Genomic DNA, 26,331 nt, shown 5'->3' on the forward strand with positions numbered 1-26,331 from the left:
TATTACAAACTGTTAGAGTTATGGTTTTTAGCAGCGGAAAACATACGCGATGACTTACGACACGTCATCCAGATGGATGTCATGCTAAGCCCGGGCACGACATCACTTGATATCCTCAGTGTTGGCCGGGGACGGATCCCATTCCACGGACCAACCATGCGGAAGAGCACAGGGACAAGGCAGGGGAAGAGTAGGGGCTTCAGAGACTTTACCTGAAAAACAAGTCACTAGCAATACTGAGTATACTAATACTTAGCAAGGCTTACCCGGGATTGGGTATATTTTAGCCCGTAACTATACTCATGAAGGCATTGTAAAGGTTCTGGGTTTATTTTCAGCTGAAAAGCAACTAAGAGTATAACTTACTTTCAAGTTTTAGCTTTCAGATTCTAGTTTGATTAGTTCTCTAGGTAAGCACTTATACTAAGCAAGCAATGTAGATATTCTCATCCATCAAAATTATTCCATTGAACATTACACTTTTTACTCGATGTGGTAAAAGGGATAAGCAGTCTCAATCATCGTGAGAGGCGGACGATTCCTGAATCGAGATTCAACCTTGCAAGGTAAACCTAACACACACGCTTGGAAGATCCAAAGATCGTTCCGAAGCAACCGTTTCCCTCATATTCCGGGTTATGGATCGGGGCCACCACAAGCGACTGCAGGACCGTACGCACACCAATTGTGCAGGACATACGTCTGTAGCGCGACTACAAAACCCGTATTCCTGTCTGCCATGCAGAACGCACTCCCACACATCGGTGCGTGTGAACAAAAAAATAAAAGTCGAGTGGAGGAGACGCGTTCCATTTGCCGGGCCATTCGGGTACTAGGCTTACCGTTTACCATATTTCGCGGCATGTGGCTAGTACTTTCAAACGCTTAGCCACCACTACCACATGATTCGCCCTTAACCACTTTTAACAAAACAAACAGGGTAAACCTTCAGGTCATGATACAACACATGACCCTGTCCATTATCCTTATAGTGGTTGCAGAATTGTAAACAAGCAATTCCTATATCGCGTGAGTGACAGGAAATCACCCGACTTTTACCGATCCTATTTAGCAGAGCATCTAAGCGATGAGGACTCGGGTTCAATACCTTGGTTCCTAAGATTCATGCATCTAGGGTTTCATTACAACTCCTAGACTTAATGCGAGATATAATATAATAATGAAATTGTAGTAATTTGAAATACTGGGATGTGCACCGGGGCTTGCCTTTACTGGTGGGGCTGAAGTCAGGGATGTTAGTATTGTTATCTTCTGAACTTTGGTTCAGGGCTTCAGATAATCCTTTGGTGATGTTCACTTGGTCTTCAGATATATCCTCTGCAGACTCCGGGGAGATCTTGTAGGTACCATCTGCGGAAGTAATCGTATCTACATGCAATGCAACATTACATTCAAAGTGTGCACATAAAACTATCTTACTTCACAATAAAGTTGCAATCCAATACTCATTTAACATATTACTCATATAACATCCAAAAAGATCTGAAACTAAACCTAGACAGAGCTATAGGGGAACAACTAATTAGAATCAACTACTTGTTGAGGGTTACAACAGAGCCGATTGGAAACAACGGGGGTTTAGTCGATTGAAAGGTGCATCGGTTCCTAATTGATCGATGAAAGCATCGATTATTTCAGCAGAGGGATGATTCCTAAAGCAGTTGTGTCTTAATTGAGATGTGCTTAAGTGTTATCCTGGGTAACTAGGTGTGGTTGTATCGGCTTGATTACGTCAGCACAACAATTGAGTGACGTACAGCCGATTGGAGTGTGATTGAGGGTATGTGACCGATAGATATAGATAGCCGATTTCTCAACTGATAAATCGGCTGATAGAAGTGTGTGGATAAGGATGAAAAAACTAAGGATTGATCGGCCATATTTGACCGATATGGAAAACAACTAGAATTGGCTTGGATCGGTCGATAGCAAGAACCCTAAGATCGTGTGTGCATCTCCGGTACATCGACTATGTGCAGCCGATGTAGGACAGAACAAAAGAATTGTATCGGCAGTAGCTGATATTAGAAGGGTAACAACCGGATTGGCTAGTCAACTGATGGTAGAAGCATATCAAAAGAAATGCATCGGTTGACAGTTGTTACACAGAAATATCATAGACTCAAAGGAAACGGATGCTTAGTGGCTGAGCTGATAGCCGACGCTGAAGCATAGCTGCTGAGATGTATTAGCTGAGCAGCGGATAGACACGAACTAACAGGGATCCTTATACGAAAAGGGCCTTAAAGAGATTGCAATCAAGACGAGAACAATGTCTTGATGGCAGGGGTATGAGCATTCATGTAAAAGGATTAACTAAACATCACACATCTCTATTTAAGACATACATGCTATGGCTTATTTTCCAGTTATAACACAAGCATACAATATAAAGCACAATAAAACATTCATTCCCTAACATTTGACCTAGACCACACATCAAAGACTTTCACTCAAGATTACAACATAGAACTTGTAGGGTTTGACTTAGGGTTTCAAACAGAACTGATTTTACATTTTTATGAACTTCCTACGAAAATCTATGAAATGTAGAAGTTCACTGATTTGAAATAAAGAAAGCTTTGGAAATTTTACAAAGAACACCCTAGAACTTTCTAAATCAAAGCAATCAAGTCCCTGGTCAGGGAAAACAGAGAACGGAAAAATAACGACGATGTTCCGGCAAAGAAGTCGCCGGCATTAAGAAGATTTTGTAGGTTAGGGCAAACCTTGGTTATGGAGAAGAACGGATGAAAAGTGAATTCCCGTGGTGATAGGATCGGCGAAGAGAAAAGCTCGACGATGACGAGATTTCGTGGATGACGAAGAAGTTTGCCGGGAATAGTTGTCGTGGGTGGAAGATGGCCGAAGGAGTAGTCTTCGAGGTGATTCGTGGTGATAGCGGTTGAGCGATCCACGAGGGTAGGAACTGCTGAACGTTGTGGACCCCTAGGACGAGACGATGGAGCCGGATTGGTTCACTAGGACAACTCCTCTGCGAACCTCCAGGGTCCAACTGCTCACGAGCTAAGCCTTCTTTTGCACACGCACGTGTGCCACTGAAACACGGCCGGCACACCCGCGTAGCTTTCTGCAGGACTGCCGTGCTTGGTTACATCCCTGGTGCGCCGCTTCTGCTCTGCTCCCGTACCAGCGGCCCCCAGCCGGCATGCGCGTGGTCGATTGCCTTGCTTACGCACACGCCTGTGGAAACGAATCGAGCCGGCCGTCAGTCCTGCGTCACGCGTCGGACCCGTGTCGCGCTGTTCGTGCTTTGACCTCTGCATGATGAAGGGAGCTCGTCGTGTCTGGCTGTTCCGTAGCTCCTCCGAGCTAGTCACGCCCAGCCGTCGCCTTCGTTCCGCAGCTTCTCCTTTCGATTCACCATGCCATACTTACACCTCCGCCTTCACGAGGACCGTGGTCTGCCTGTATTAGGACCGTGCCTTCCGCTGCCTTCTCTTCGACGGCTTCCAACGTCCATCACGCGCGACCCTCTTGCACACCAACTCGGTCGCGGCCTGAGCTCGCCCAGCGGGAACACCGTCATGCGCTGCACGCCGTCGCCCTGCACGTCGTTGCCCTGCATAGCTCCTCCTCCTTCTTCTGTTGCCGGATCCGCGCTTACTCCGGTCTTATCACGTCGCTTCCACGCACGCCCGAATCGCGCGCGTTCTTGGCCCTCGTCACGTCTTGCTGCGGCCGCCCGCACCAGACCATCACCAGGTACTCCACGCGCGGGGCCTTGCTATCCTCGTGCTAGCCCACGCCAAACCGCCACGCCAGAGCTCCACCTACACGTTCAGTCCTGCACGCCGGGCGGCGCCATGCCCGCACACGCTCTTGCGCCACTCACTCCAGCGCGGCCTGGCCCCGGGCTCCACTCCTGCTCCTGCGTCGTGCCGCTCACGCGCCAACGCTGCGCCCGCACTGCCCGAGCTGCAGCCGCTCGCCTGCGCCAGCTCCTGTTGCGGCCGCCAGTCCCGCTCTCCAGCACTGCCAACGCCACGCGCTCACGCGCGCCTGCATCCGCTCGCCTGCTCCACGCGCGCGCTTGCTCCTGCGCTGCGTCGCTCCCACGCACCTGCACCGTCGCCTCAGGCTCGCCCGCTTGCACCGCACCCGAGCCTGCTCCGCTCGCTCCCAGGCTCACCAGCCCACGCCTGCGTGCCGCCCTCGAGCTCGAGCGCCCGCGCCACGCGCTGCCTCTGCGAGCTTGCGCCACGCCCGAGCTGCCGCTCCGCGCCGCGCATGCCGCTCGCTCCCGCGCCTGTGACGCACCCGAGCCGCCCGCCAGCGCCGCCGGCCTCCGCGCCAAGCCGCCCCGGGCCGAGCCACAACCGCCCGCCCGGCTCCTGCTCCTGTGCGCTGCGCGCTCGCTCGGCGCCCGCCGCGCCCGGGCCGCTCCGCTCGGGGTCGCCGCGCCCGCGCCCCCCGACCCGGCCGCGCCTCTCGCCCAGCGCGCTGCGCCGCCTGTGCTGCCTGCTGAGGAAGGAACAGAGAGAGAGAGAGGAAGGAAATGAGCGATTTTGATAGAGCTGCCGCCGGTGGGGAAGGAAAAAGAAAGGAGACGCCAGGATAAGGAAGAGGAGAGAAGAAGGACAGATGGAATTTCCCAAGGGCTTATACGCAATTTCAGAAAACTGCAGGGACTTGTTTGTAAAGAAAAATTTCCCATTGATTTAAAACCCGAATGAAGAAATGCCCAAAACGAAAGTTGGAGAGTTTTTCAAACTCTACAACATTGCTTTAGGGCCCAAGTTCAAAAACTCAAAACTTGCATCTTTACACGTGAAATTTTGAGCAAAAGTTGGATTTGAATTGCTTTTGTCCTAAAGAATGAAACTTTATAAAATTCAGGATCTAAATGCAAGCATTTATGACACGTCATGATGACGGGATAGACCCGTCATAATGATTGGATAGACATGTCATGATGACTTGCACTTTTTACACTTTAGTCCTAAGTAATTTTGAAAGTTACTTTTGTAAATCAAATACTTGCATATAAGGACTTATACTTTTATAAAATTACATAAATACCCTTATTTTCACCACTTTACCCAAAATTTTTACACACTTCAACACACACATTTCAAATGAAATTTTTGGACAAATATATTTTTTTACAGGGAATAAAGTAAGAAAAACATATTTGCAAAACTACCCTTCACTCATTTTGAGATTACCTCCCATCCAAATACATTTTGCAAAAACAACCCTAGGTTTTTCTATAATTACAAAAATACCCTTTTTACTTGCGCTTTAAATTTTCAAAAGCTTCACATAAACATACACAAGCTTTACATTAATAAGCACATACTTCACGCTAACAAATAATGTGCCTAGATTACAAGTACATGAACTGTCACATCATACCCCCGCATTTTGCGGTACCCCCGTGAATACGTTGTTCCGATAACGTATGTTAACGTTGTCTGTACGGCGATAATGGTACAGATGCTGTTTCTATAGTGAACAGTAATGATTGGAACGCTTTCATGACATGCTGGCATGAAAGATTCATTGGATATATATTGTGGTTTTCTGCAGGTACACTAACCATGAATACGAAGTTAAGGCGGATAGGACTTATCGACTAGTTATTAGTGAGAGACGTATGTCTTATGCCACTGAAATTAACCACGTAAGTCCGGAGATATTCGGCAATTGTTTTGGTTGTGAGGTCGAATAGTACGTGCATGCATAATCCATCCTTAATACACAGTAAATGCATTGTGTATGTTGTAATTTTTTTAAAAAAGTGAATAGAGTGTTGTTTATCTCTAGTATGGGTCGATAGGATTCTTGTGATAGTTTTAGTTGAGTACCTTAAGCATCTGTCTGATTTCCAGCCTTTGCCGTTATCAGAATCGATTGTCTCATTCCATTTACCTTGTGAGTTCTCAGAATCTGTTACACTGAGCCTCCACAATATGACAAAGTGGAATATCGAGAAGAAGGTGTCCCTCGATGCCGAGTCAAGATGATAATCCCTCAACATCCTTTCCGCTCTCAGTGGCACCCCATAGAAGTCGATATGGTGGGGTATCGTCTTGTTGATACCATTAAGACTGCTGCTCTGGAGGCTATCCATATCTTCTGCAACCAGCATCCAATGGAGGTTGCCAGGTATCCCATTGGTCTGTTCCCTGCTATAGACTCTAGTGATCCGGAATGGAACTTTCGGATAGCCCATTATGGTCACTTGTTGGGAGATTTGGCCGAAGAAATGATCCGTAGTATCACCAGGTTTATGAATGTTCAACACCATTATCAGATTTTGCTGCGTCGTGGTATGGGTCAGTTAACTGGTGTGGCTCAAGGTCACTATCGGAATGCTGATCGTCAAGTTACTCAAATAGTGGAACTTCAAGCCTTGGTTACCCAGAAGGATGAAATCATCACAGCACGATATGAAACCATCCTTCGTCGAGAAGATCAAATCAATGAGAGTGATGCTATCATCACTCAGTGCAATACAATCATTGAGTTCCTCCAAGAACAAATCCACGACCTGATCCTTGAGGCTAATGATGCCCAGGCTCACATTGAAGAACTGCATCAGCAACCAGTACCTCCCGCTGCACCCGTAGTACCTGAAGGTGGAGAAGAAGACCCGGAGGAAGTCGAGGAAGTTTTGGATCTCGACTCTGAGCATGGAGACCTGGAGCCCAATCCTCAGCCAGATTACTTTTCTTCTGGCAGTCAGTCTTCTATAGGCAATCTCGACGATTTCTAGTTTGTCAAATCATCGACTCTCTAGATGTAACCCGTGTAAAGTGTAGTGACTTAGGTAGTAAGTAGCTTATCTAGACCTTGTGCCATTTGTTGTAATATAGATGGCCTGTGTATGGATCCTTTTAATGTGCGATGTTAAGGACAGCCAGAATCTGTGATGTAATATAAGTTTTATGTTTCATCATCTTGTTCAATATCTTTACTTCTGAAATGAGTTGGTTGAATGGAGTATGTGAATTGCATATCTGAGTGGTGTATCTTCTGAAATTGGGAGAAAGGCTATGTGGTTAATAATGGATATCTCCTTTGTTTCAGATGGTTGGAGCCACACGCAGAACCCCGGAAGGATTCCGGGTAGATCAGGCCAGCGGTTCTCAACAACCGCCACCACCACCTCCAAATCTAGCCGAGGTTATGGCTCGGCAAACCGAACTTCTCAATCTACTGGTACAGGCACAGTAGAATCCACAGCGCCAGCAATCACGAGGAGGTCGTGATGAACCTCAGGTGGCAAACTACCAAGATTTCTTCAGTACCCAGCCCCCACTATTCAGCAAAGTTGAGGAGCCCCTTGATGCCGATGCTTGGCTTCGCACCATTGAATCTAAATTTGCTCTTCTTATGATTCCATGTGCGGATTTTAGCAAGGCTCACTTCGCTGCCCAACAACTGCGCGGAGCTGCCCGTATCTGGTGGGATAACTATTGTGCCATGCAAGCTGATGGCCATGTTATCTCCTAGGAAGAATTTCGGAATGCCTTCAGAGCACATCATATACCTGAAGGACTGATGGAGCAGAAACTAAATGAGTTCTTGGCACTTACTGATGAGGACATCAACTATAATACAAGAACATCTACATCAGCAGCACCAGAAGCATTCCAGGCGCCACCTACACCACCAGGCGCACCTCCACTCCAGGCCCAGGCACCATCCCCTACACTTGGGCCAATTACTCAGGCCCGTGAGAGGGAATTGAACTACATCATGCTATTGAAGAACGAAGGCCCAGAAGAATAGCAGTTGGCCCAACAGGAGGCCCAACCTTCGCAACCCTAGGTGTGAACAGTACCCGCGGGTACTGTAGCACGCCGCCCCTCTTGGCCGCCAGGGGCTGCGTCCCCTATTTAGATAGACTCTTCTTTTATTTTTAGACTTGAGTTTTTTTTTACATCTAGCTTTACCTACTCCTGAACACGCACAAATCAGCGCTGTTCTCGTGTATTGCAGAACTCCACCTTCGAGTGATATATAGATTGCTCGCCTCTTGTTCTTGTTCGTTCTTCGATTGCGAACAGGAATTGATCTTCGTGATCAGGCTGATCTTGCACCAACAAGGTCGGTAACCACAGGGAGTTGGTTCAGCGATTGCATTGGCGCTTCGGGTTCGCTCGTCGTAGTCGGATCGTGAGGGTCTACTTCCATCAAGTCGAAATTATTCCCACTCACCGAAAGATCGGGCACTCCGGCTCTATCAAGTGGTATCAGGATTCCAGGTTGATCTGTGAGTTTATCTAGTGTTCTTCCCCTTCCTACAGTCCACAAAACCAAAAAAATATATTTCAGGTAAAATAAAATAAAAGTATATGCATCCGTTAAATTACATCTTTGCATATCATATAGACTCCACTTCTCTCGCCGACGGAGACTACGAACTGATCTCGGATCAAGGAGTGGAAATTTCTGAAGACGCCGGGAACGTCGTCGAGAATTTAACTGAAGCTCCGAACCAAAGTTCGGAAAACTTTGACACTCCTGCCCCTAACCCCACTCAAGAAGGCAAGCCCCGGACATAACCCTTACTTTATTTACACTGCAATCTATATTTATTTATAACTATCTATGCATTAAAGTTCTTAGGAATTGTATGGGAAACCCTAGTTGCATTTTCCTAGAAACCAATGTATTGAATATTAGAACTTGAGTTTGAATAGCCGCTCGCTTCGACGTGTAGGAATACATGTTGTAGGGCAACCAGGAGTACGGTCGTGTAGTCGCTCTACATGTGTACGTCCTGCACATTGGATGTGCGTATGGTTCTGTAGTCGCTTGTGGTGGCTCTGATCCACGAGTCGGAATGAAAGGCAAACGGTTGCTTCGGAACAATCTCTGGATTTTCCAAGCGTGTGAGTTAGGTTTACCCTTGCAAGGCTGAAATTCGATTCAAGAATCGTCCGTTTCTTGCGGAAATTGAGACTGCTTGATCCCTTTGCCACATAGAGTAACAAGAGCAACTTTATGGTCATCAAAGATGATGTTTGGCTAAAGATTCTACCATGCTTGAATAGTTATAGGTGCTTATCTAGAATGATTAATCACATAGAACTTGAAAGCTAAAATATAGAAATTAAGGATCTACTCTTTGTTGCTTTTCAGCTGAAAACTTTACCCATAACCTTTAAAGCCTTCATAAGTCTAGTTACATGGCTAAGTATACTATGAACGGGTAAGCCTTGCTGATTATTAGAGTACTCAGTCTTGCATTGTGACTTTTATTCAGGTAATCCCCCTGAGGACTCTGCTCTGCCTATGCCATGGCCTTACCCGCTGCCCGATGGTTGGTCCGTGGAGTGGGACCCATCCCCGGCCAAGACTGATCCTACCGAGTGATATCATGTTAGGGCTAGCATGATATCCGTACCATCGACGTGTACAGTGACCGTGTTTTAAACTCCGCTGCCATGGCTTGAATCCTTGAACTGTTTTGTAATAATTTTCTCTCAGTTGGGAACTTATGTTACTTTTGAACACCCATGTAATATACCTGCCTATGATGTAAAATGTGATGGCAATTGTATCGCTGGACTCGCCTTCGTGCGAGGTACCTTGTTTGATCCTGCATTCGGTGGAGTATCGGGACGTTACCCGACAGGCCAAAGGATTACACTGTTTGAAGTACGTTGAAGCCCTTGAGAGAGGGCTTGCGCACTTGAGCCGGTGTAATTCAGATTGGTTCTGCCACACCGACCCACCCAATTTCCCTTTCCTGCATCCAAGCATCGTCCCCCGTAGCGCTGGTGAGCTCGAACTCCGCCACCGCTCGGCCTCGCCGTTGACACGACGCCACACTGCCCCTCAACCCCAACCAAGGGTACTAGCAGCACTACATCATCCCGCAGAAGTGATCCGGCTACTCCTTCACTACCTTCCGACACCCCAGCCAGCAAAACGCCGTGCCGCCATCGCCGCCGGTGAAAACCCGAGCCACCTCACCATCGACGACCCCTTTCCGCCCCATCTCCTGCCGAACCAGGTACGGGAATAGCATCCCCATGACTTCACGATGCTCGTGCACGCTCCATCCCTCCATGTTCACCGGCCCCTCGCCAGGAACACAGATGCGCCGTCACGGCTGCCGCCATTCCTCGCCGTGGACCTTGCTCCGCCGCTTCCCTTTGTGCCCACCACCCACCGGCATGTGCGCCCCGTCCTATAGGTCGTATAGGACCAGTTTCCCCTTGGCGAAACCCTCGCCACCGGCGAGAACACGCTGGTTAGGCGCCAAGGCCGCTGTCTCGACCCGGCAAGGACCCAATTGTAATCTAAGTTTACGTATTAGGGTCCTATGTGCAAGAACCGGAGGGCCTCTTTGCAAGTTTCTTAATTAGTGTTAGCTGTCAAATTGTAAAATTGATAAGAATTTGTCGAAAAGTCTAAAAATTGTCAAACAAGTTTTGTTGGAAACTAGAAGTCAAGCTCTACAACTTTGGTTTATATAATCTGATTTGAAACCAAATGATTTTAAAGTTATTTTAGAGTTTAGAAAAAGGGTATCTTGTGTGTAACCTTTGCATACAAGATAATTTTCTTGTGATTTTTGGTGTGTAGCCTGTTTAGGTGATGAGTGAGCTTGTATAAAAATTTCATACTCAGTACTGCTCTGTAGTTTAAGTTCTTTTAAACTGTTGCAAATCAAATTTGATATGGTTTAAATTTATTTAAGCATGTTCCTAAAACTTTCCTACTTAGATCTTTTTAACATAACTCAATCTGTTGATAATGAGTTCCTAATTAAATTTTCAAGGAATTAAAGCTCTGTTTGTTTAATGCTTGAATTTAAACTTGAAATTTGAATTTCAATTCAAATGCTTTAGTTTCTATTTTTAGAAAATTATGAAAAATTCACGATAAGCTTATTTTATCCATCAAAAATTCAAAGTCAAAACCTTTATGGTTTTCAAAATTTAAAATCAAACTTGGTAACCTAATTCAGTTAAATGGGATAATTAGAATAGAATACCAATAATAAGTTTATGTTTAACCCTCTTGTTTTATGAGTTTGAGTGTATTAACCAGTTGGATTGCAACTTTATTGTGAAGTAAAATCCTTAACTCAAGAACCATCTAATCAAGTCATTGCATATCATGTAAAGTCAACGACACTCGACGACGGAGAATACGAGCTAGTCCCGGAAACTGAGCTAGGGTTTTCAAGACCCAGTGGATGTCGTCGAGACTCTAACTGAAGCTCCGAACCAAAGTTCGGAAATCCTTGACACTCCTGCCCCCAGCCCCGCTCAAGAAGGCAAGCTCCGGTGCATAACCCTATATTTCAATTTACTACAATTTTATACTTATATATTATATCTTGCATTAAGTGTAGGAATTGAAATGGAACCCTAGATGCATTGATACTAGGAACCTATGTATTGTGCCTGAGTCCTTATCGCATAGATGCTCTGCTAATAGGACCGGTAGAAGTCAGGTGATTTCTTATCACTCGCGCGATATAGGAGTTGAATGTTTCCTATTCTGCAGTCACTATAAGGATCATGGACGGGGTCATGTGCAGTATCATGACTCGGAAGGTTACCCCGTCTGTGTTGATAAAAGTTGCTAAGGTCGCAGTGTGTGGTAGTGGTGGCTAAGCGTTTGAAAGTACTAGCCACATGCCGCGAAATATGGTAAAGCGGTAAGCCTAGTACCTGATTGGCCTGGCAAATAGACATGTCTCCACAACTCGATTATTTTGGTTTCTGTTGTACACACGCACCGACGTGTGGGAGTACATTCTGCATAGCAGACAGGAGTACGATCATGTAGTCGCGCTACAGATGTATGTCCTACACAATTGGTGTGCGTACGGTCCTGCAGTCGCTTGTGGTGGCCCTGATCCATAACCCGGAATATGAGGGAAACGGTTGCTTCGGAATGAACTTGGATGTTCCAAGCGTGTGAGTTAGGTTTACCCTTGACCCGGTTAAGTCTTGCTGAGTATTAGTATACTCAGTCTTGCTAGTGAATTTTTTAGGTATAACCTTCTAGAACCCCACGGGTAGTTCTGCATGGCCAACTTCTGTTCCATTTGGCTGGTCCGTGGAGTGGGATCCGTCCCCGGCTGGCAGTGACCCTCCTGAATGACGCCATGCTTCGGGCTAAGTGTGGTGTCAGCCTCCGTGACTGTGTAGTCGCGTGTTAATTTTTCTTCCGCTGTAAACTTGACTAGCATGTTTAGCTTGTTGTTTTAAATAATGTTTGTTTATTACCTTAAGTTTGAAATGGTTTGTAATAATGTTTAATATTCTATGAATTAAAAGTTGATGAGCTGTTGTGTGGCTGTAAACTCACCTTCGTGCGAGGTAAACCTGCTTCGATGCTGTTGAACCGTGGTTGTATCGGGCGGAGACCCAACAGACCAACGAGTTGTTCCGTTTGAAGTGCGTTGAGTTAGTATCATCTGTATAGCGATGACTAGCACACTTGAGCCAAAATAATTCAGGCAGTTCTGCCACAGCTGGTATCAGAGCTGTAGGTTTATTCTTACAACTGCAGCAGTTCTTAAAACATGTTTTCAAGATAAAAACATGCTTAACAAAAGAATTTACGAAGTACGTTGGATACATTAAGGTTGGTGTTTCGAACGCAAAGCCCTAGGGATTTATATGGGAATTATCAAGTGGCTGCTAATATAGTCTCATTCTAACTCGCACCACTACCCTCTATCAAAACTTAAATTTATGTACAACCCAACTTTATATTCTGTGATGACACCTTCGTTGGTAAGATAAGAAGGTAAGGATCTTCAGCTGACTGGGGGAGGTTGGTCTTCCCGTCAGTGATGCGAACCGAACGCTGTTTCTCAAGCAGTGGCCTATTTGAGATGCTGCCAATATACCAACTTTGGTTGATTATATTGGGAGTATATGGTTCGGCGCAGGGTATGGCGATCGCTGTTCATACCCCCGCATTTTGCGGTATCCCCGTGAATACGTTGTTTCGATAATGTATGTTAACGTTGTCTGTACGGCGGTAATGGTACAGATGTTGTTTCTATAGTGAACAGTATTGTTTGGAAACGCTTTCATGTCGTGCTGCCATGGAAGGTTCATATTGTATAAATGTGGTTTTCTGCAGGTACACTAACCACGATTAATAGGTTAAGATGGACATGACTTATCGACTAGATATTAGTGAGAGACGTATGTGTTATGCCACCGAAATTAACTACGTAAGTTCGAAGATATTCGGTAGTTGTTTGGGTTGTAAGGTCGAATAGTACGTGCATACATAATCCATTAATAAACAAAATGAATGCTTGAATGTGTTGTTCCTTTAAGGACAGGTAAGGTGATCCTTAGTGTGGTTTCAATAGAAATCTTGTGGTAGACTTAGTTGAGTATCTTAAACATCCATCTGATTTCCAGCCTGTGCTGATATCAGAATCGTTGGTCTCGTTCCATTTACCTTGTGAGTTCTCAGCAGGGTAAATATATCTCACCATTTGCATTCTTGTTGCAGATGGCGGCCCCTTCAAACATCTTTTTAGATCACGCAGGGCATCTCCACACTAATGCCTTGCATTGGGAGGGTTTTCCCCGTCTTCTGTGGGAATCACTAAGTCTGTTCTTCTACACCGAGCCTCCATAGTACGACGGAGTGGAGTATCGGGAAGAAGGTGTTCCTCGATGCCGAGTCAAGATGACTATTCCTCAACATCCTTTCCGTTTCTAATGGCAGCCCATCGAGGTCGATGTGGTGGGCTATCATCATTGAGACTGCAGCTCTTGAAGCCATCCACCTCTTCTGCGACCAGCACCCCATGGAAGTTGCAGGGTATCCCATTGGCCTATTCCCTGCAATAGATTCTGGTGATCCTGAGTGGAATTTCAGGATAGCTCATTATGGTCACATGTTGGGAGATTCAGCTGAAGACACGCTCCAAAATACAATCAGATTCATGAATGTTCAGCATCACTATCAACTTCTACTACGCCGCGGTATGGGTCAGTTGACCAGTGTCGAACAAGGTCGCTATCGAAATGCTGATCGACAGGTCACTAAGATAGTAGAGCTTCAAGCCTTGGTCACGGAGAAGGAGGAGATCATCACAGCATGTGAGGAGGCTATTCTTCACCGGAAGGATCAGATCAATGAGAGTGATGCAATAATCACTCAACGCAACACGATCATTGAGTTCCTCCAAGAGCAAATCCACGACCTTATCCTTGAGGTCGATGACGCCCATGCTCACATCGACGAACTCCAGCAGTAGCTAGTCCCTCTTGCCATACCTGTAGCCCCTGAAGGTGGAGAAGAAGACCTAGAGGAAATCGAGGGAGTTTCCAATCTCGACTCCGAGCATGGAGACCCAGAACCCAATCCTCAGCCAAATCACTCCTCTTTCGGCAGTCAATCCTCTGTAGGAGATCTCGACGATTTTTAGTTTGCTTAAATCGTTGATTTTTCAGATGTACTCAGTGTAGAATGCTGTGACATAGGTAGTGAATAGCCTACCTAGACCTAGAATCACTTGTTGTAGTATATGTGGCATGTGTATATATAGCTTAACCCGTGGCAGTTGAACCACTCTGATGTACGATGTTAAGAACACCCAGTATCTGCGTGTAATCTAATTCTTCAGTTCTGCCATCTTGTTCAATATCTTTGCATCTGAAATGAGTTGGTTGAATGGAACATGTGAACTGCATATCTGCTAGCAGTATATCATCTGAAAATAGGAGTAAGAATATGGTTGATAATGGATATCTCCTTGGTTTTAGATGGTTGGAGCTACTCGTGGAACCCCGGAAGGTTTCCGGCCAGACCAAGCTAGCGGTTCTCAACAACCGCCACTGGCCCCACCAAATCTAGCAGAGGTCATGGCCCGACAAACAGAACTCCTCAACCAGCTAGTGCAGGCTCAGATGGGCCAACTTCATCACTAGTCCCGAGGTCATGATGAACACCCCTCGGCTAATTATCAGGACTTTCTCAGCACCCAGCCCCCACTGTTCCATAAAGCAGGCGAGCCCCTCGATGCTGACGGCTTGCTTCGTACTATAGAGTCTAAGTTCGCATTGTTGTCTGCACCATGCTCACACGAGAACAAGGCACTCTTCGCAGCCCAACAACTTCGCGGCACTGCCCGCATATGGTGGGATCATTATCATGCCATGCAGCCGGCTGGTCATGTGGTCACCTAGGACAAATTTCGAACCGTTTCAGAGCGCACCACATTCTAGAGGGACTCATTGAGCGAAAGCTCAACGAATTTCTGAATCCGACTCAGGGAACCCGCACCGTCATGCAATATGCACAAGTCTTCAACCACTTGTGCCAGTATGCGGGTTATCATGCGGACATTGATGCCCGCAAACGTGATCGTTTCCGTCAAGGCCTGAATACCAAGCTTAAGGAATGATTAAATTTGGTAAAGGCCGACACCTTCAATGAGTTGATCAATATGGCCATCACTCAAGAGGACTGCATCTCAGCCCACTGGGAGAAAAGAAACGGAAGACACCCACGGGACCCTCAACGGTGCAACCGCCAAGGTACCGGTTGGTCCAAAACACTGCTACCCGAGCACCGCCCCGAAATAATCTGCCAGACAGATGGGTAGCCAGGCCACCCCAGCAAGCCCGATTCAATCGGCCACCGACACCACAACCCCAGCAACAACAGCAGCAAGGCCCATGGCCGAGCTTTCCGCCAGCCAATCAAGGAAACAACAATTATTGTTGTTTCAATTGCGGTAGCCTGTCCCATTTCATTAAGGATTGCCCCCAACCCCGAAGATCTTTTCAAGGGCAGACATCCAACCCGAACAGCAAGGTCAAGGGCAAGAAGTAGGTGGTCCAAGTCCGCCAGGGAAGGGTGAATTTCACCACTCTCTCCGAACTCCCTGAGGGTGCGCCAATAATGATAGGTACTTTCTCTATTAACCATCAACCCGTGATTATACTTTTCGATTCTGGTGCTACCCATAGTTTTATCAGTTCAAAATGTGGAACCAAAATAGGCTTAGATCTTTATCCTACTAGTGGGTCCTATATGATAGTGACTCCTGGCGGTAAAATTTCTTCAAACCAAGTTTGTAGAAGTGTACCAATTCAGATGGGTAGAAATCTGGTGAGAACAGATTTACTGTTATTGGACCTAGAAGGAATGGATGTCCTCCTAGGCATGGATTGGATGACTAGGCACCGGGTATCCTTAGATATCTTCTCCCAAACTGTGGAGATAGATTCACCTGATCATGAACCTACTATTCTCTGTCTTCCACAACGGGAATGCAGTAACTCTTATGCCTATGCCATAGAAGGAATCAAGTTAAAGGACATCCCTATTGTCTGTGAATATCCAGACGTCTTTCCAGATGATTTGCCTAGAATGCCCCCGGACCGGGATATTGAATTTATCATAGAACTCCAGCCCGGCACAGCCCCCATATCTAAGAGGACCTATCGTATGCCACCCAATGAACTGGCCGAGCTAAAAATCCAACTCCAGGACCTCCTTGATAAGGGTTACATTCGTCCAAGTGCTTCACCATGGGGTTGTCCAGCCCTATTCGTGAAGAAGAAAGACAATAGCTTAAGGCTATGTGTAGATTATCGTCCCCTCAATGCGGTAACCATCAAAAACAAGTATCCTCTGCCCCGCATTGACATCCTATTCGATCAGTTAGCCAGAGCCAAGGTATTCTCTAAGATTGATCTTAGTTCCGGCTATCATCAAATTAAGATCAGGTCAAGTGACATTCTAAAAATAGCCTTTTCCACCAGATATGGACTCTATGAATATCTGGTTATGTCATTTGGTCTTACCAATGCCCCAGCATATTCATGTATCTCATGAACTCTGTCTTCATGCAAGAACTCGACAAATTTATTGTGGTCTTCATTGATGACATTCTGATCTACTCCAAGAATCCGGATGATCATGTGAAACATCTCCATGTTGTTCTTCAAAAATTGAGAGACCACCACTTGTACGCCAAGTTCTCTAAATGTGAGTTTTGGCTGGATACTGTGAAATTTCTAGGACATACCATCTCCAGTAACGGTATATCCATTGATCACAGTAAAGTACAAGAAGTGATGGATTGGAAACCTCCAACATCAGTCCACCAGATCCGCAGTTTTCTTGGTCTAGCTGGCTATTATCATCGTTTCATTCCTGACTTCTCAAAAATAGCCAAGCCCATGACTAAACGACTAAAGAAAGGAGTTAAATTCTCCTGGGATCAGAAATGTGAAGATGCATTTCACACCCTCAGAGCACATCTCACTACTGCTTCAGTCCTGGCTCAACCTGATGTTTCCAAACCTTTCGACATCTATTGTGATGCTTCGGGAATCGGACTTGGTTGTGTGCTTATGCAGGACAACCGAGTGATTGCTTATGCATCGCGAGCACTCAGGACTCATGAACAGAACTATCCTACCCATGATCTTGAACTCACAGCTGTCATCCATGCACTTAAGATCTGGAGACATCATCTAATGGGTACAAAGTGTCATATCTATACTGATCACACAATCAGATCTAAATATGAGGCAAAGACGCTGGCTAGAGCTTATCAAAGACTATGATCTGTAAGTACACTATCACCCAGGCAAAGCCAACGTCGTTGCGGATGCACTTAGTCGCAAGGCACATTGCTCTTGCTTATCAGTAGAGGCTTTCAATGAGACGCTTTGTTGGGAAATGAGAAAGCTAAATCTTGAGATCATTCCTTAAGGCAGCCTGAATCATCTCTCAATTGAAACTACACTTTGGGATAACATTGTTCTGGCACAACAGCGTAAAAAAGGGGTCAGAATCATCAAGCAGAAGTTGGCCCAAGGTGAAGGAAAGTACAAATGCTTTCGAGTAGATTCCGAAGGGATTCTATGGTTCAACGAACGTATCATTGTATCTAAGGACCATAAGCTTCATAAACAGATATTGGACGAGGCTCATCTGTCCAAATTCTCTATGCACCCTGGTAGTACCAAGATGTACCAGGACCTAAAATAGAACTATTGGTGGACTCGTATGAACTGAGAAATTGCAAAGTATGTCTCGGAGTGTGACATCTGCCAAAGAGTTAAAGCTAGTCATCTCAAAACTGCTGGCATTATTCAACCTTTACCCATTCCTTCTTGGAAGTGGGAGGATATCAGTATTGACTTTATCGTCGGCTTACCCAACACGTCTCAAAGACATGACTCCATCTAGGTAATTGTTGATCGATTAACCAAGACTGCCCATTTCCTTCCTATGCATACCACCTACAACGCTAAAAAGTATGCCGAGATTTATCTGAATCACATCGTTCATCTTCATGGAGTGCCCAAGATGATCATTTCTGACCATGGAGCACCATTCATCGCTCGGTTCTGGGAGCAACTTCAATATGCTCTTGGAACTAAGTTAATCCGAAGCTCCGCATATCACCCTCAGACAGATGGACAAACTGAAAGGGTAAATCAGATTCTGGAAGATATGCTTAGAGCCTGTGTACTTCAGTATGACAAGAATTGGGACAAATGCTTATCCTTAGCAGAATTTTCGTACAACAACAGTTATCAGACAAGTTTCAAGATGGCCCCGTTAGAAGCATTGTACGGTCGCCGATGCCGAACTCCTTTGAGTTGGTCACAAACAGGCGAACGTAAAGTCTTCGGACCCGACCTTGTCACTGAAGCCGAAGAAAAGGTGAAGACCATTCAGAATAATCTCAAGGCCGCCCGATCTCGATAGAAAAGCTATGCTGACATACGAAGGAGACCGTTACAATTTCAGATTGGAGACTTCGTATATCTTCGAGTATCTCCTACTCGAGGTATTCAACGGTTCGGCGTAAAAGGAAAACTTGTTCCTCGATATATCGGACCCGTTGAAATTCTCAAAATCTGTGGACCCGTGGCTTACTGTCTTCAACTTCCTCCTCAGTTAGCGGCCATACATGACATCTTTCATGTATCTCAACTTAGGAAATGTGTCAAAGTTCCTACCAAGATCATCGATCCCCAAGCCATCGAAATCGAATCTGATCTAACCTATACAGAACATCCAATCAGAGTGCTAGACACTAAAGAGAGAAGCACTAGAAGAGAAACTATCAAGATGTTCAAAATTCAATGAGATCACTGAAGAAGAAGCGACTTGGGAAACCGAATCCTACCTTCAACAAAATTTCCCAGACTTTCTTCAAGCCAATTCCTAAATCCAATCGCCCAATTCCATTCTGTTCTGGAATCTCGGGACAAGATTCCTTTTAGCGGAGAAGGCTGTGACATTCAGGTATTAGGATTATAAACACACTAAATTCTAGCATAAAGTGTGCATGTTTGATCTTGTGTATGTGTGTTCAAATTTGAAAGCAAAAGGGAAAAGGGTATTTGTGTAAATTTGTAAAATATAGGTCCTTTAGTGTTAAAAGGGTGAGAATGGGAGGTAGAATCCAAATATATGAAGGTTGTATTGCAAAAGTCAAGAACTTGCTTTTAAATCATAAAAAAAGATGAAACTACACATAGGGTGTAAGTGTAGTGTAGTTTTAAAATAGGATTTAATTAAAGTTTAAAACTTTGCCAAGTTTTATGTTAGTTTAAAATCCTTATCTCTTGTGCAATTGAACCTTAAAGAAAAGTTGTAGACCTTGCTAAACCCTACACTTTAGCTTTTGGGCACTTTTTCATTTGAGCTATGGTTTGAAAGTTATCTAGTCTTTATAGTGGAGTCCCTGTACTTTCGGGAAATTACAACTCAGTCCCCTTTCGTCTACCTCGAGTCCTCTCCTCCTCTATTTTCTCTGCACCCAACTGTCGCCGCTCTTGCAGGCCATGTGCCACGCACCCGCTGCCCCCGCGCCGTCTTTCCTCGCGCCACGTGCCGCCCCTGCGTCTGCGCCGCCGCTTCCCCGGCTCGCGCTGGCCTGCTCCTGCCCTCTCCACGTCACGCCGCCGTCGCCCGAGCCGCCAGGACTCCCGCCGGCCACCAGCTCCTGCTCCCACGCAACCACACCTTCTTCTAGGCCTTAAGCACGTCCTGGAGCTTCCCATAGGATCTCCTTTTCCCGACCACCACACCTCGCCGGAGCACCGCCGCTGCCTCGGCTCGCCGTCGTCAGCCGCCCACGCCGCCTCCCAGCCATGATCCAGTGCTCCTAGAGCACCACCGCAACTCCCTGCAGCTCACCGACCCACTGAATTTCCCTTTCTCGCATCCGAGCATCGTCCCCCGCAGCGCCGGTGAGCTCGAACTCCATCGCCGCTCGGCCTCGCCGTCGACCCGACGCCACACTGCCCCTCAGCCCCAACCAAGGGTACCAGCAGCACTACATCATCCCGCAGAAGCGATCCGGCTACTCCTTCACTGCCCTCCGACACCCCAGCCAGTAGAACGCCATGCTGCCATCGCTGCCGGTGAAAACCCGAGCCGCCTCACCATCGACGACCCCTTTCCGCCCCATCTCCTACCGAACCAGGTACGGGAATAGCATCCCCACGACTTCATGATGCTCATGCGCGCTCCATCCCTCCATGTTCACCGGCCCCTCGCCAGGAACACAGACGCGCCATCACGGCCGCCGCCATTCCTCGCCGTCGACCTTGCTCCGCCGCTTCCCTTTGTGCCCACAACCCACCGGCATGTGCGCCCTGTCCTGTAGGTCGTATAGGACCAGTTTCCCCTCGGCCAAACCCTCACCGCCAGCAAGAACACGCCGGTCAGGCGCCATGGCCGCCGTCTTGACCCGGCAAGGACCCAATTGTAATCTAAGTTTACGTATTAGGGTCCTATGTGCAAGAACCCGAGGGCCTCTCTGCAAGTTTCTTAATTAGTGTTAGCTGTCAACTTGTAAAATTGATAAGAATTTGTAGAAAAATCCAAAAATTGTCAAACCAGTTTTTTTGGAAACTAGAAGTCAAGCTCTACAACTTTGGTTAATATAATCTGGTTTGAAACCAAATGCTTTTAAAGTTATTTTAGTGTTTAGAAAAAGGGTATCTTGTGTATAACCTTTGCATACGAGCTTATTTTCTTGTGATTTTTGGTGTGTAGCCTGCTTAGGTGATGAGTGAGCTTGTATAAAAATTTCATACTCATTAATTCTCTGTAGTTTAAGTTCTTTTAAACTTTTGGAAATCCAATTTGATATGGTTTAAATTTATTTAAGAATGTTCCTAAAACTTTCCTACTTAGATCTTTTCAACATAACTCAATCTTTTGATAATGAGTTCCTAATTAAATTTTCAAGGAATTAAAGCTATGTTTGTTTAAAGCTTGAATTTAAACTTGAAATTTGAATCTAAATTCAAATGTTTTAGTTTATGTTTTCAGAAAATTATGAAAAATTCACTATAAGCTTATTGCTAGAAATAAGCTTATCCACCAAAAATTCAAAGTCAGAACCTTTATGGTTTTCAAAATTAAAAATCAAACTTATTAACCTAATTTAATTAAATGGGATAATTAGAATAGAATACCAATAAGAAGTTTATGTTTAACCCTCTTGTTTTATGAGTTTGAGTGTATTAACCAGTTGGATTGCAACTTTATTGTGAAGTAAAATCTTTAACTCAAGAACCATCTAATCAAGTCATTGCATATCATGTAGAGTCAACGACACTCGACGACGGAGACTACGAGCTAGTCCCGGAAATTGAGCCAGGGTTTTCTGAAGACCCAGTGGACCTTGTCGAGACTCTAACTGAAGCTCCGAACCAAAGTTCGAAAATCCTTGACACTCCTGGCCCCAGGCCCGCTCAAGAAGGCAAGCCCCGGTGCATAACCCAATATTTCAATTTACTACAATTTTGTACTTATATATTATATCTTGCATTAAGTGTAGGAATTGAAATGGAACCCTAGATGCATTGATACTAGGAACCTATGTATTGTGCCTGAGTCCTTATTGCATAGATGCTCTGCTAATAGGACCGGTAGGAGTTGAATGTTTAGTATTCTGCAGTCACTATAAGGATCATGGATGGGGTCATGTGCAGTATCATGACTCGGAAGGTTACCTGTCTGTGTTGATAAAAGTTGCTAAGGTCGCAGTGTGTGGTAGTGGTGGCTAAGCGTTTGAAAGTACTAGCCACATGCCGCGAAATCTGGTAAAGCGGTAAGCCTAGTACCTGATTGTCCTGGCAAATGGACATGTTTCCACAGCTCGATTATTTTGGTTTCTGTTGTACACGTGCACCGACATGTGGGAGTACATTCTGCATAGCAAACAGGAGTATGATCATGTAGTCGCGCTCCAGACGTATGTCCTGCACAATTGGTGTGCGTACGGTCCTGCAGTCGCTTGTGGTGGCCCTGATCCATAACCCGGAATATGAGGGAAATGGTTGCTTCGGAACGAACTTGGATGTTCCAAGTGTGTGAGTTAGGTTTACCCTTGCAAGGTTTGGAAATTCAATTCAGAATAGTCCGTTTCTCGCGGAGATTGAGACTGCTTATTCCTTCTGCCACATAGAGTAAGAACTGTAACTATTATGGAATAATTTGGATGGATGTTAATCTTTACCTTGTTTGTTTAGAATAGGTGCTTACCTAGAATGGTTAATGAGACTAGAATCTGAAAGCTAAAACATAAAAGTAGATTATTCTCTTTGTTGCTTTTCAGTTAAAATTAAACTCAGAACCATTACAAGCCAGCATAAGTCTAGCTACATGGCTAAGTATACCATGACCCGGTTAAGTCTTGCTGTGTATTAGTATACTCAGTCTTGCTAGTGAATTTTTCAGGTATAACCCTCGAGAACCCCACAGGTAGTTCTGCATGGCCAACTTCTGTTCCGTTTGGCTGGTCCGTGGAGTGGGATCCGTCCCCGGCTGGCAGTGAACCTCATGAATGACGCCATGCTTCGGGCTAAGTGTGGTGTCAACCTCCGCGACGTGTGTAGTCGCGTGTTAATTTTTCTTCCGCTGTAAACTTGACAAGCATGTTTAGCTTGTCGTTTTTAACAATGTTTGTTTACTACCTTAAGTTTGAAATGGTTTGTAATAATATTTAATATTCTGTGAATTAAAAGTTGATGAGCTGTTGTGTGGCTGTAAACTCGCCTTCGTGCTAGGTAAACTTGCTTCGATCCTGTTGAACCGTGGTTGCATCGGGCGGAGACCCGACAGACCAACGAGTTGTTCCGTTTGAAGTGCGTTGAGTTAGTATCGGCTGTATAGCGATGACTAGCGCACTTGAGCCGGAATAATTCAGGCGGTTCTACCACACTCCGTGCCTCACGATTGATGTCATTCTCGTCGCCGGTTTTGGCTGTGGCCTCATCTTCGGAGACCGCATCAAATTCAACGATGGGCAAGTCGCCATCGTCCTCGCCTTCTTCTGCCATCAGCACCTGGCGTGAGATGAGCTCCTCAGAACTCTCGTCGACTAATTCGGTCGACTCCTCCACCACGGTGGCTAACGGCCTGCCCTCCTGAAAAGGCAAAGGCTCGAGGTGGGCCACAAGTCAATCCTCAGCCTCAAGTAGATCAGAAGGTTTCATGCCCTTCCAATGCACGAGATTGTGGCAGAACCAACCTGAATTACACTGGCTCAAGTGCGCAAGTCCTCTCTCAAGGGCTCCAACATACTTCAAACAGTGTAATCCCTTGGCCTGTTCGGTAACGTCCCGATAAACCACCGAATGCAGGATCAAACAAGGTACCTCGCACGACGGCGAGTCCAGAGATACAATTGCCATCACATTTTACATCACAGGCAGGTATATTACATGTTTCAAAAGTAACATAAGTTCCCAACTGATGCAAATTATTACAAAACAGTTTAAGGTTTCAAGTCATGGCAGCGGAGTTTAACAACACGAACACTGTACATGTTGCCGATACGGATATCATGCTAGCCCTGGCATGATGTCACTCGGTAGGATCTGTGTTGGCCGGGGACGGGTCCCACTCCACGGACCAACCATCGGGCAGAGGGTAAGGCCACGGCATAGGCAGAGCAGAGTCGTCAAGGGGATTACCTGAACAGAAAGTCACAAGGCAAGACTGAGTATTCTAATACTCAGCAAGGCTTACCTGTTCATGGTATACTTAGCCATGTAACTAAATTTATGAAGGCTTTATTGGTTGTGGTTAAAGTTTTCAGCTGAAAAGCAACAAAGAGTAGATCCTTAATTTCAAATTTTAGCTTTCAAGTTCTATATGATTAATTAGATAAGCACCTATAACTATTCAAGCATGGTAGAATCTTTAGCCTAACATCATCTTTGATAACCATAAAGTTGCTCTTGTTACTCTATGTGGCAAAGGGATCAAGCAGTCTCAATCTCCACGAGAAATGGACGATTCCTGAATCGAATTTCAGCCTTGGAAGGGTAAACCTAACTCACGCGCTTGGAACATCCAACTATCATTCTGAAGCAACCGTTTGCCTTTCATTCCAACTCATGGATCAGAGCCACCACAAGCGACTGCAGGACCATACGCACATCCAATGTGCAGGACATACGTCTGTAGAGCGACTACACGGCAGTACTCCTGGTTGCCCGGCAACACGTATTCCTACATGTCAAAGCGAGTAACAGGAAAAACCAAATATGAGTGGTGGGAGGTATGTCCACTCCTAGGGCCAATTGGTTACTAGGCTTACCGCTTACCATATTTCGTGGCATGTGGCTAGTACTTTCAAAACGCTTAACCACCGCTACCACACACTGCGACCTTATCAAATTCACCAACATAGACGGGGTATCATCTCAACCATGATACTTCACATAAATCCCGTCTGTCATCCTTATAGTGATTACAGGAATGTAAACATTGCAACTCCTATATCGCGCGAGTGACAGGAAATCACCCGACTTCTACCGGTCCTATTAGCATAGCGGCTATTCGAACTCAAGTGCTAATATTCAATACATTGGTTCCTAGGAAAATGCAACTAAGGTTTCTCATACAATTCCTAAGAACTTAATGCATAGACAATTATAAATAAATATAGATGGTACTGTAGATAAAGTAAGGGTTATGTCCGGGGCTTGCCTTCTTGAGTGGGGTTGGGGGCAGGAGTATCAAAGTTTTCCGAACTTTAGTTCGGAGCTTCAGTTAGATCTCCGACGGTGTTCCCGGGGTCTTCAGCTAATTCCACTCCTTGTTCCGGGATTAGTTCGTAGTCTTCGTCGGTGAAAGTAGTCGAGTCTATATGATATGCAAAGATGTAGGTTAATGATTGCATGTATTTTCATTTTATTTCACGATAAAGTTGCAATCCAATGGAAAAATAATGTACTCATCACACATATCATTTTCTTTTCTACTGGGCAGTTATTTATCGGGTGAACATTAACTTAGTTAGCTTCATTAGGCAACATGTTCAAATAAACTACTATAGCATTGGGTTGAAATTTTTATCAATTATAGATTAAGTTATATCCAAGTCATTGTAAACTTATCAAGATTTTATTTTTATAGGAATTGTGCTACAAGGATAATTAACAATAGAGCTAACTTAATAGGTATTATTTAGATCTATATATACATGCAATACTTTATCCTAGATTTTTGTGCATAGGTTATACTACTCAAGTCCAACATTTCAAAATAATTTCATGATTTTTGAACATTTAGAACTACACATATTAAATGCATTAGATCAATAAAGCTTTATTCAAGTTTAAACCTATACATTACAAAAGTATTATATAAACAATAGGTTAATTATTTTTCCTAAGTACTACATGTCAAAGCAAAAATTAACACAATTGGTTTCACATTTTTACCATTTTTCTGCTATTTACTATGCATTTTCTTAGCCTACAACTACTTAAACTTAGCATTTAAATTAGAGAATAAACTATTCAGAAACTGAAAATCAACCTATAAGGAAAGTTGTAGATCTTATAATAAGGAATCCAACAAATTTTAGTTTGCATTTTTATGATTTTTCCTTGAGTTGTTATAGAATTTCAAAGTCTGCAGCACAAATAACATAGGGGTTCTCTATTACACTATTCATATGAGTCACACGCTTTGCAGACAGCCCCCTGGGCTTTTGATTCTTTCAATCCTGAGGCCCTTGGCCGGAGGAGGAAGGGGAACAGAGATTAGACGGCCGTGTTCCGGCGGGGAGGGCCACCGGCGGCGAGGTCCGAGGGGAGGGGAAGCTTCAGGGGGTCACGGCGGTCTGATTGAACCACGTGTCGAGGGTAGAGGTGGCCGGGAAGGGGGATCTCGATAGGAGCCTGAAGCGGCGGCAGAGGGGTTAACGACGACGGCGATGCTCCGGCGGCCGACGTCGGTGAAGGACCTGCGCATGAGCTCCAGTGAGTAGTGGGGAAGGTACTAGTGTAGCCAATTGGGAATATAAGCTTTGGATTAGGGACGACC

The 26,331-nt window shown here is 45.3% G+C and overlaps 1 protein-coding gene across 1 annotated transcript; it reads left to right on the forward strand.

Moving 5' to 3' along the window:
* The first annotated feature begins 3,848 nt into the window (after positions 1-3,848).
* LOC112872974 (vegetative cell wall protein gp1-like) lies at positions 3,849-4,544 on the forward strand. The gene has a single exon (XM_025936008.1). It carries the CDS (start codon positions 3,849-3,851, stop codon positions 4,542-4,544), a length of 696 nt encoding a protein of 231 aa, XP_025791793.1.
* Positions 4,545-26,331: the final 21,787 nt, after the last annotated feature.

Source organism: Panicum hallii, chromosome 9 (assembly GCF_002211085.1).
Source record: "Panicum hallii strain FIL2 chromosome 9, PHallii_v3.1, whole genome shotgun sequence".
Lineage (NCBI taxonomy): Eukaryota > Viridiplantae > Streptophyta > Magnoliopsida > Poales > Poaceae > Panicum > Panicum hallii.

Excerpts from the sequence above, each read along its gene's own strand:
- LOC112872974 (XM_025936008.1), top strand. The coding sequence starts at position 3,849 with ATGCCCGCACACGCTCTTGCGCCACTCACTCCAGCGCGGCCTGGCCCC.